Genomic DNA, 12,061 nt, shown 5'->3' on the forward strand with positions numbered 1-12,061 from the left:
CTGTCGCTATGTCCGACAAGCTACGCCGCTCTCACGCCACACCATGTTCTCACGCAGTGAAAAATACATCGCGGAGCAGAGAGACACTGACAACACACTGACAGACAGGACACACCAGGTTACTTTTCGGTTACTTTTGATATTAAACATATTAAACAACGTCACACCTTTCAAATTTGGTCATTTTTTTAAAGAAATGTAAACAATAAATACCGTTTTGTGGCTCTTTAATGTGTCGTGACAGATCGCTGTAGAGCATCAGTTAAAGCCGCTCGTGAACCGATCATCTCTTCCTTCTAGTTCATTTACAGCATCAAAGGAATGTTGTTTTAACCGCGGAAAGGCGTCAGTACACTCTCAAGCTCAAATCCTCCCATGTTAATCTACTAACTCTCCTGACTGCTTTGTCGGACAAAATGGCGGATGGCGAAGTACAATTGGTCAGATCACCTGTCAATCAAGCTCCCAGCGAAGGGTCAATTGGATAGTCCTTCAACCAATCAGACGCGAAAACATGAAAGTGAGTGGTATTTACACCCACTCAAGCGATTTGTTTGCTAAACTAAAACTTACAGCTTATGAAAACCTTTTCACAATATTCTAATTTTGAATTTGGGGTTTTCATAAGCTGTAAGCCATAATCATCAAAATTATAACAAATAAAGGCTTGAAATATCTCACTTTGCATGTAATAAGTTTCACCTTTTAAGTTGAATTACTGAAATAAATGAACTTTTGCACGATATTCTAATTTTTTGAGTTTCACCCTTTATATAAACAAAACTTTCAGAATCTGAAATCGGATTGAATTTATTCCTAGGAAAATGAGTGCATGTAAACATACCTAATGCAAGTCAATGGGAGATTTTCAACTTTTTAATGTTAAATTTCTAAAAATAGACAGTACAGTTTCTAAATATCATACTGTACAAAAAAGGTGTTCATGCAAAACTCATCAGCATGGTGCTAAAGTGTTGCTATGTGGTTGTTAAAGAAAAAGAGAACAATCCAGGCTGTCAGTGCCACATCTATTGAACACTCCCTGTTCCCCCAAAACAACACCCTTCATAGTGCCCCACCACCTCAAAGCCTTTAGGAAAAACAGGCCCTTATCGGCCCCCTGTTGCCCCTCTCCGAGCTCGAGGATTTCTGCTGTACAAACCAGGAACAGATGTCCACAGCGGCCGCGCTGAAAGACCCCGCTGTTCTGGACGCCCGCCACATGCTTCTCATTCAGAGATGAAGGATCACGGCTCGCCTTCTTGTGAAGCCAAAAAAAAAAAAAAAAAAAAAACTCTTCAAATGTCGCCTCAAAAACTTGCAAACTTGCATACCATACGAGCACGTCTGAGCCTTCCTCGACAGTGGTTTTGACCAGGAGAATGTCAACTATTAAACAAAGGCAGAAAGTCGGGCCAAAAGCATCGTTCAGCTCCATCAAGACAATAGAGTTTCTCCATTTGCGAACTTCTCACGTTCTCAAGTCGGAGAACGTGAGAAAAGCCGAGGGAGAAAGATGTCATTGAATGTGACACTCTTAAATATAGGCCAGATATCCACAACACATTTCCAAAGCAAACACCACCGACTCAAAGTTAACATGGGAGAGGAAGATGCCAGAAAACGAACAAGTCCAAATAAAATATCCCTCTCCAGGATAAAGCAAGAAAATACACAGTTCTGTTGAGGTGAGAAATCTGATTTCTAAAAGCAAACATGAGATAATCGAACACGTCCACTCTGACTGGCTGTTAAGAGGCAACATCATATTTACAGGTTTTGTCACTGGGATGATCCTGACCTCATCCGTCAGGGCCCGTTATATCTGGGAAGTCAAGGTTTGTTCCCCCGTGTTTTGGGAAATAATCATTAATAATCATAATACTATAAGAGTTTAGCTTGGCCGTGATTTAAAAAAATTAAAAATAAAACTACAAGTTACCGTAAACAATTTCAGCGACTTTAGAAGCTCACTCCTAACTTGCATCAATCAAACGATTGTTCATACAAACAACATATTGCCTGAAAAATTACATGACATAATATATATCCTGAAAAATTACAAAAATATAAATAGTAATAAAATTAATATAATAATAAAATCTTATAATTAATAATTTATTATAAAAAATTTTTTATTTTATTTTGAAGGGAATTATGGTAAATTATATAAATGAAATCATATATGATAAATAAAATTTAAATTTTAAATGAAATGTCAGAATTGATTTATATATATATATATATATATATATATATATATATATATATATATATATATATATATATATATACATACATACACAAATATTAAATATATATTTTGAATATATCATCCTCTAATAAAAATATTGATTCATTGATTTATTTTTATTTTTTATTAATATATATAATAAAAAAATCTATGAAATTTCATTTAAAATTTACATTTTATTTATTGTACATGATTTCATTTATATAATTTACTGTACGAAATTTCCTTTCAAATAAAATTTCGGTTTTCATTGTAAATTATTCATTATCTAAAATTGCATTATCTTTAATAAATTAACTTTCATTTTATGTACCATAATTTGCCAGAATGCTGTAATGTATGTAAAGTGTTCTTGCCGACAAATGAGGCTCTTCTGTTGAGTGACACTATTGAGTTTCTTAGGGTTCAGGAAGAGTAATTTCCTGAATTACAATTTCATTTCCAAAAGTTGAACTTGTGTGTTGAAGCCAGTTCGCATTCACACTCATTCTGGATTGTGCCCGACTCTATATTCACCATTTATCAGATTGTTCCTACTTCTCTGGCATCACGTTAATGGCTTCATGCCTGGGAACGTTTAAGACAAAAGGGGTGTTGAAAAGTTGAAATGAGCGAGTGTGTCATTATTTGGGCATCCCGAGAGCAGAAGAAGCAGTCAGTGTGCTGCAGACTGTTGATGTTTCCAGTGTTGAAACACACTGAGGCCTCACAGGCTCTTTAAGAATGGCGAGTCTTTGGAGGGCGAGCCTCCACTGGAATCAAGCGCTTTCCGTGTGGATTTTTCACAGAGGCGCCGCTTGTCCGGCCTTCCAACAACATTCGGAGCTGCTGCTATTTTGGCTGCTCATATTGACTGGTCATTTTGATCTTTCCTCTGAAGATCTCTCTAGCCCCGTGCCAGGTGTTTATACAGGTAAGAGCCGAACACCTGCAATGATCCGTCAAACTCACCCTTCTCCAAACCAGTCAACTCATTCTTTCCCTATCGCGGTCTCCTTGAGGAACAAAAACAAAGCCTGTTTTTTTTTTCAGGGAACGTCTTTGATCAGCCAACAGTCACCTCTGAGTCCAAGTCCGTAATTACCCCATTTGCTGCTCCTGCTTTTTAGATCCTTTCACTCAACATGCTTTAATCTGAAGGACATGACAGCAAAACTTTCAGGAATAGTTGAACAAAAATTTAAAATCTATCATGCCGTTCCCAACCCTGCTGTAATTTTTTCTATGCAACATGAAAGAAGATTTTTAATGAACATGCATTGTGCATTTCATGCCAAATCTTCTGAAGTAATTATGTATTTATGTAAGGAACAAGCCTAAATTTAAACAAAAAGCCATAACATAAAAATTATTTCCTCACACAAAACTATAATTTGGCTTAAGAAGACTAAAGGTGCGTTAACTACTTTTTGACACTTTTTTGTCATTTTTGCAGCTTGATAGATATGTCAGCAAAAAGATCAGTGTTATTTTAGAATCACTATTATAGTTTTTGCTAATATTTTAAATTAAATGTTATTTATATTATATATTTGAATTCAAGTTTTATTAATTTTACGGTTCGTTTTTGTCATTTTTTTTTAAGTTTGTTATTTTAGTACTAAACGAAAATGAGAAAAGTTACCTTGGCAGCCAGCTGAAATAAAATAAGTTTAAGTTTTATTTTTCAGTTAATGTCACATTTTATTTCAAGTAATGAAAATTTAGTTTTTTATATATATATAGTTTTAGTTTTCATTATGATGATAATTGATAACCCTGATAAAGACGCTTGATTAAAGGGACAGTTCACTCCAAAACAAAAAATTCAGCCATTAATTACTCGCCTTGATGTCATTCCAAACCCGTAAGACTTTTGTTCATCTTCAGAACACGAATTAAGATTTTTATGATGAAATCTGAGAGCTTTCTGTCCCTCCATTGACAGCTATGCAACTACCACTTGCTTCAAAAAGTTGATAAAGAGATCGTGAAACGAATCCATATGAATTGAGTGGTTTAGTCCAAAAAAAATTGTGAAGAGACACGATCTTATATACGATGAACATTGAATTTCGGCTTTTATTCTCATATAAACATCGAACGAAAGTCTTGGAACGCCACGAGTAATTAATGCATTTTTGGGTGAACTATCCCTTTAAGTCATTCGGGTTTGAAACGACATGATATTCTTTTAAGGAAACATCTGACTGCACTAATGAGCTCATTATTGCCCACTGAACACTAATGGCTTTTAGAGTTAATACTCAGGAACTCCACACCAGGAAAACCCTCGGGACACTCACCCGTCTGCCTCTCCCCGCGGGCCTGTTTGTCCGTCAGCCCTTCCCCCAGATACGCGGCTCCAGTGATATCAGAGAGCTTTAATAACTCCCAGCTCCACGCTTTGAAGTCACGTCCAGGCAGCTGAGGAATCCCATTCCCTCCGCTTCCCTGACAATGGGATGGGGGATGGGGGGGGTCTGACCAAACACCGGATTTGGCCCGTTTCTAATCTGTGGCCATCAGGATTTTACCTGCCTCCAAAATCCTAAAGCTGACTTTAAAAGGCAGCCAGACACAATTATTGGACACAATCCCTCTTTTCCATTAACTTCAAGGAATGTTCTGGGTTTAGTAGAAATTAAGCTCTTCCAACAGCATCTGTGGCAGAAAATAATAAAGTCCTCCATCATGTATTTATAGCAAAGTTCTTTCAATGTAAGTGCACTTAGAGATGAATTGTGAAAGATGTTCAATTATGAAAGATGAGCGGTGCAGCTGATAGTGTTTATTTGCATATGCTGTCTGCGCCGTTTTAGCAACAAAATTACTAAACGAATTATGCAAATCAAGTAATGCCATGCATATGAATAAAGGTATTCAAATCTATTTTCCGTCTTTTGATGAATTACTACTGCCATGATCAAGTCAAGTAACATTTATTCCTATAATATAGTGCGTTATACAATACAGATAGTTTCAAAGCAGCTTCAAATTAATAAACAAGAAAATAACCATGTTAATGTGATCAAATTCATTATTTATGAAACATAAAGTGTGTGTCCCTTTAAATGCAAATGAGCTGCTGCTCCCGACACAGAGGGCGGAGCTACAACAGCTAGCACTCACACACACATGCACTGAAAATGTCAAAAACTTTTAGCCTTTTATGTTCAAACCGGAGTCAGAAAGATGGAGAGACTCAAAAAGAAGTGACAACATGTAGACTACAAATTGTGTTCAGGGGGCGGGGTTTATGTAAATTCTAGGGTTAGTGATGTCACTAACCCGGGAGGAATGTCGTGTAGTCTCTACCAGCCGTTTGTTGTCGTCCTTAAAAAGGACAATTTAAAGCAATTTCTTTAAAATAAAATATCTCTCTTTGCTTTGAACTTTGAGCTTTGTAACTTTGCAGATGTTGTTTATGCTCAAACAGCAACATTACACACTAACTAAAGTTAGAAAAGTGAAATCATAATCAACCAAAAGCAGCAGTTTTGAAGTATTAAACATGAAAAAACAGTGTCAGCATCTCTTTCAATTAGAATTACAATTACAAGTTTTCACTATAAAGCAGCTCTACAGTACTCAAAGTACTGTTACTTCACTTGATGTAATCCAGAAATACATAATTCATAAAGAGATCCTTAAACACTGAGTGTCAAATTATATAGAGATATCTCCTTTCAGTTCATTTAGAGGACAGAATTACAGCTGCTCTGAGGTGCAAAGTCAAACCGCACTTATAATGACAATACAACACTACAACCGGCTCGACAAATGTCAAACAATCCCTAGGGGTGAGACGTCATTCGATTCTTCTTACACTTGTGCATCATAAACCAATCGTAAACGACCCAGACTATCAGAGAAAATTATGCCAACAACAGAATAAATCTGTGTTGAAATTTATGGAGTCATTTTAGCATCAAAGAGAAATGTCATGTAGACAGTCTATAAAAAGACTATTTATATGCGGTCTGAAAAAAAAAAAAAAGTCAACCACAATTATAAACTCAAACATCCCTCAATATTACAAAGAGAAACGGAGATGTTCAAAAAATTAATAAACTCGTTTCCATGTTCAAAACACGATGGGGCTTCAAATACAAAACATTAAACACAATAAACATTCAATTCGCTGTTTTTTTCCAGCCTAAAACTCAAGAGACCAGTAGTCCTTGTTTCCCAGTGGACTCGTCTTTGATGAAATACTGCAACATTACAAAACTTGATGATTTTATCATCATTTACTCAACCTCTGTCATGTGCATAAGTCATGCGAACTACTTACACAATTACCATATTTTACAGTCCATGGGGTTCATCAACTGTTTGGTTGCCCATATTGTTCAAAATGTCTTCTTTTGTGTTCAGCAGAAGAAAGAAACTCGTACAGGTTTTGAGTAAATGATGACAATTTTCATTTTTGGGTGAACTATTCGTGTAATACTAGGTATCCAGCTTACTTGCCAATCTGCCAATCACTAGAAGTAAAAGTATAGTAACTCCAAAAAACCTTCAATCAAACCAGCTCTGATCCCACAACAATGACTCTTTATCCTGCAACTCATCAAGATGTTGTTAACGAGGATTCGGTTTACTGCAGAATAAACATGGCAGCACAAATCTATGATTATGATGTTTTCCAAAATCACAAATAGCTGATTAGACAGAGAAACGTGATCGCCTAGTTCTAGCACACATGCATTTGTTTTGTTTGCGGAGACATAAATATGCACATTACGGGACATTGGAGATTAATTTGCAATGAAATTGCAAAAGCAAGATGGCAACACAAGACAATGCGTATTGTGATCTAAACTGCAACATGTTTTACAACAAGGCTAGTTCAAAGATTGGTTTGATCCAGAGTTTGACCCGTTCATTAATCAAACTCTATTGCACCAAAATTGCACCAAAAGCTCTAGTTTTAAAGTGCCCTTAATTATACAGACGTCTTGCACTTCAACCACCCTTAATAAACAACCCAAGTTTGTCTTATCAGCAATCAAAAGTGCTCCTGCTCGCAGTTTCAAAGACTCTTTCAGGTGCTGGACGACTGACAAAACACAAATCAGAGCCAAAACTTTGATTAAATCAAACCCTGGACTTGCCCATTAATGACATATGACGTATCCTGCGCCGCCGGTGGTTTCCCCTACAGATCGCCGTCAGATTTTCCCAAATAACTTTCTCATTCATGAAGGGAACAACTTTTATAAGGCTTCTAATAGGGCAGGTTAATCATCAGTTCGAGTCTATGCCGTCCTTCAGCGTGACGCTAATTGAAATAATGCAATTCAAAGAGTCTGACATAATGAGACACAATCAGGCTTCTGTTCATTTCAATGAATCAATTCAAAATGTGCAAAACTGACTTTTGAATTGATTCAGTGAAATGCACATATTGACCTCATTCACAAAAATGTATCAAACAAACTGGTTATAGTTGCTTTCATTAATAAGAATATTTGTCCATTTCAATTGATCAATTCAGAGATTTTTAAGGTTGAATTTTGAACTGAACAGTTTAAAGTCATTCACAGAAATTAATCAAACTAACTTTTTAGAGTTGGTTTGAATCTTTCCTTTGATTTTCTGTCCATTTCAAGTTTGAACTCATCCACTGATTCATTCTTTTGAACCATTCTGTCCATGATCTGTCCATTTCAATAAAGCAATTCAGAGATTTTTATTTTATATATACAGTGCTATGCATAAGTTTAGACACCCATGCTAAAGTTGACTAAAAAGAGGAATAAAAAATCATCTTTTGAAAATTGAACTTAATGCCTTAATTTAAAAAAATAGGAAAAATCCAACCTTTAAGGACACCAATTTTCTTTGTGAATGAATAATGTATCGTAAATAAATAAATGTTCTTCCTTAAAATACAGGGTGCATAAGTTTGGACACCCCTATGTTAAACTCCCATAGAGGCAGGCAGATTTTTATTTTTAAAGGCCAGTTACTATATGGATCCAGGATACTCTGCATCCTGATAAAGTTCCCTTGGCCTCTGGAATTAAAATAGCCCCACATCATCACACACTCTTCACTATACCTGGAGATTGGCATGGAGTACTTTCCATAAGATCATCTCTCAATGCAAATCAAACCAGCTGTTAGGCTAACTGAAATAAAACCATGCCAATCTCTAGGTATGGTGAAGGGTGTGTGATGATGTGGGGCTATTTTAATTCCAAAGGCCAGGGGAACTTTATCAGGATGCAGAGTATCCTGGATCCATGAAGTAACTGGCCTTTAAAAATAAAAATCTGCCTGCCTCTATGGGAGTTTAACATAGGGGTGTCCAAACTTATGCACCCTGTATTTTAAGGAAGAACATTTATTTATTTACGATACATTATTCATTCACAACGAAAATTGGTGTCCTTAAAGGTTGGATTTTTCCTATTTTTTTAAATTAAGGCATTAAGTTCAATTTCCAAAAGATGATTTTTTATTCCTCTTTTTAGTCAACTTTAGCATGGGTGTCTAAACTTATGCATAGCACTGTATATATATATTAAATGGACAGTTTGAACTCATCCAAAAAAGTGAATCAAACAAACATGTTTTGAGTCATTCTTGTGAATTTCTGTTTATTTAAATAAATCTTCAGGAATGTTTGAGTTTGACTTTGGAATAGATTATTTAAAAATGGATATTCACAGAAATTAATCAAACGAGCTCTAAGAGTGTTTTACTGAAGTTTAAAAAAGAGAGACACTATCAAAACATCTCTCCCTGAACAAGAGCAAGTAAAAAGTGTAATAAATCATTGCAATATTCACAATACTGATTTGGTTTATATAAATCAGTTTCAAATGAAGAGAACTGCGTTCCTGACATACGTATGCAATGAGGAAAACTGCTTAGGTGGAGGAGAAGAAGAGCATAAATGAAACTGCATAATAAGAGACAATTTAGTTCGCACGAGATGAAACCTCAACCGATCACAATTAGTGAAATGACTCATCAACACCTGGCACTCCCAAAAGGTCACTGTACATTTCGACACAGTTCACACAGACATTATGCATGCGAGCTGCCGTACGTCCAGGGCTAACCGAGACTGTCGGCTGTTAGTTAATACAGCTGTCAATCACCAACCGTCTGCCCGGCGCTGATGTCACAGTCCCACCGCAGGGAAAGGGCTGTCAAAACCCATCAGTCCCACAGGGGAACAACCACAGCGGAGCTGTCCCGCTGCCAAACACGACAAAAACAAAGGCAGCTCTCGTCATCACGAGGAGCTCGACATGTCGTTGCATGGCCTTGCGAACACACACTCTGTTCTGTTTGTTTCAGTCGGTGTAATGATGATTTCTCGTCAGTGGGAATGTGGTCTTTGGCAGCGAGATGGCAAACGGCTCACCGCAAGTTGCTCCTTCTCTGGTCTAGATTCTTGAGCAAGTCAATTATGATACAGGGAAAAAGCTTCAAAAATCACATAATGCACCGCAGTCATTCAAAACGGTGATAAAAAAAACTTTTCTGTGTATTAGTTCTGTGTATTCTTGCTTATTAGAATAACACAGTTACCTTTGCAACATGCAAACTACATACTCATTAGTCGAGTGTCTCAACAAAGTGCTATTTGTATGATGCATAGAGATAGTGTCTATGTAGAAGAGTCGGATTATATGTTTGATTTTAGTTAGAAGGTCGCTGCCTATGTGAGACAGGTCTAAAGATGGATGGAAAGAAGATTTCAGATGCTTAAAGGAAGCAAATGCACACACACACACAAAAAAAACAGGTGCTTCTTACCTTGTAATCTTTCAGATTGGTGCCAGATGTGCCATATCTCTCGCCTTCTTCAACTCCTCTTCTTGAAATGAAGCCATTCACAACAAAACTGTCCCCTGAAAATAGATTTGAAAAAGCATTGGGAAATGTTCTAAGCCATTAATAGTTCATATTAACTAAAAAAAAAAGAAAAAGAAAAACTGTGTCAAATGCAAATCTCACCCTCAGGATTTTCCCGACGTTTGCAAGCTGCACCCGAATAGCAAATACAAAAATCAGAGCATTATTTATAATAACATTTATGTATTTTGGAAGATGTGTGTCTACTTCAAGAGCGTGCATGGCAAAGATTGACAAAGTGTTCAATTGACATATGTGGATGATATTTTTTGGTTATTTCAAATTTATATATTAGAAACTTCTTCAAACTGTTCAATTTATGTTGTCCTGGAGTTAATATCTGATCATTATTGGTAATGACATTTTCCAGTTTTTAGAGAAAAAAGTTGCACGTTTGAATTGCTTACAACAATGATAGTTTATCAGTCAGTCATTTGGTAATACCTAACGACGCTACTTTCATATGTAAAAAATCTTATATTAATGACGTTTCTGAACTTAAAAATTATACTGTTCTGTCAGAAATATGACTCTGTCACTTCACATTTCCAATAAAAACAAAAAGAAACTTAAAAACAATAATAATACGAACGAACTGGGAAATTTGACCTTTGGTGCATATAAATCAGCACTTTTAAAATGTAGAAAAAGTCATTAAAGAAAAAATTTAAAGTTTAAATCTATTATATATTTATGACTGAAGTCATCCTAAAACACAGAACAGTTCCCATCACTGAATAATCGTCCATACATACGCGTTAACATATTAACACAAATATGTTGCGACTATGTAACTTCTAGATGTACAACTCACCATGTTTAGAGTGAAGTTTCCCCATTGTATCACAGCTGTAGTTAACAGAAGTCGTGCATCTCTCGGTCTCAGTTGTTACATTGTATCCCGTTCAGAGAAATGAAAAAGTCAAATCCTGCAGATTCCGGAAACATGCGAGCACGAGCAGCATTAAGCGCGCGACACCGGAGAGTCCCGTTCCCTGCGAGTCTGTAATGCAGAAGAGTGAAGAGGAGAAACTGTCGCAGGAGCTCTCGAGATGATCTTCTGCTGCAGTGAAGATGAAGATGTGAAGTGAAGTGTGGGAGAAACACACACCTTCAGACCAGCCCCTTCAGCATCACTGCTGCCCTCTACTGACACTCACATGACTAGCACTTCTTAAGGAAAGACACTACAGGTGAATAAATACGGGGGAAATCACATTAAGACATGTTTTGTATAACAAGTTTTCTGAAATGTTATTTTTAAATATGCAAATTAGGCTTTATCTGATTGCAAATGCATTAATCTGCATACATTTCCAGAACATACATTTGAAAATTGGATAAACCAAGTTCAAAATTATGCAGATGATTGCTCATCCCGAACTGCATGTCTGTCTCCTTAACATGTGCTGTTGTTCAACATATTCCACAAACTTTAACTTCTTCTGGGACTTCACAAACTATCCATCTACCCGTGCCAGCTTGTGGTTTAACGTCTCTGAGTTACACCGCCGGTGAAATCTAAAGCCAGCTCTTGCGGGGTTGCTTTTTTCTCTCTTTCCTGTTGATATTATCACAGTTAAGATAGTTAGTCATTCAACAAATGCGTCCAAAGCAGTGTGCATGACATCAGGCCTGAGTGATTCAAGGTTTTCAGCAGGGGTCAAATAACTCCAGAAGTCATCATGAAATCAAAATGATTTCTTAATACATGTTCCTGGTCTTGGAAAACATCTTTAATATCTCATCAAAATGCAACTTTCTCCTCAGTCTGAAACAACTTTACTTTTCATCTGCCGTCGTTAATATCTCTTATTTCTGAAGAAAAAGACACAACTTTCATAAATAGACTGACGTTCATGATGCTGACACGGTATTGAAATAACAGTTGAATAATCTCTTGTGCACAAATTTTTTTTTTTTTTTTTTTTAGGTGAGCCAGTCAGC

The 12,061-nt window shown here is 36.4% G+C and overlaps 1 protein-coding gene across 1 annotated transcript in view; it reads right to left on the reverse strand.

Moving 5' to 3' along the window:
• Positions 1 to 11,286, reverse strand: part of nkd2b (NKD inhibitor of WNT signaling pathway 2b) — a 40,176-nt gene extending 28,890 nt beyond the window's left edge. Inside the window, exons 1-3 of the mRNA XM_079625655.1 lie at positions 10,929 to 11,286; positions 10,217 to 10,243; positions 10,016 to 10,110 (exon numbers count right to left, since the gene is read on the reverse strand). Coding sequence (XP_079481781.1) covers positions 10,016 to 10,110; positions 10,217 to 10,243; positions 10,929 to 10,953 — 147 coding nt within the window. The 5' untranslated portion in view covers positions 10,954 to 11,286. The remainder of the gene's footprint in view (positions 1 to 10,015; positions 10,111 to 10,216; positions 10,244 to 10,928) is intronic.
• Between the last annotated feature and the right edge of the window lie 775 nt (positions 11,287 to 12,061).

This window comes from Phoxinus phoxinus (genome assembly GCF_949152265.1).
Source record: "Phoxinus phoxinus genome assembly, chromosome: 10".
NCBI classification, from domain to species: domain Eukaryota; kingdom Metazoa; phylum Chordata; class Actinopteri; order Cypriniformes; family Leuciscidae; genus Phoxinus; species Phoxinus phoxinus.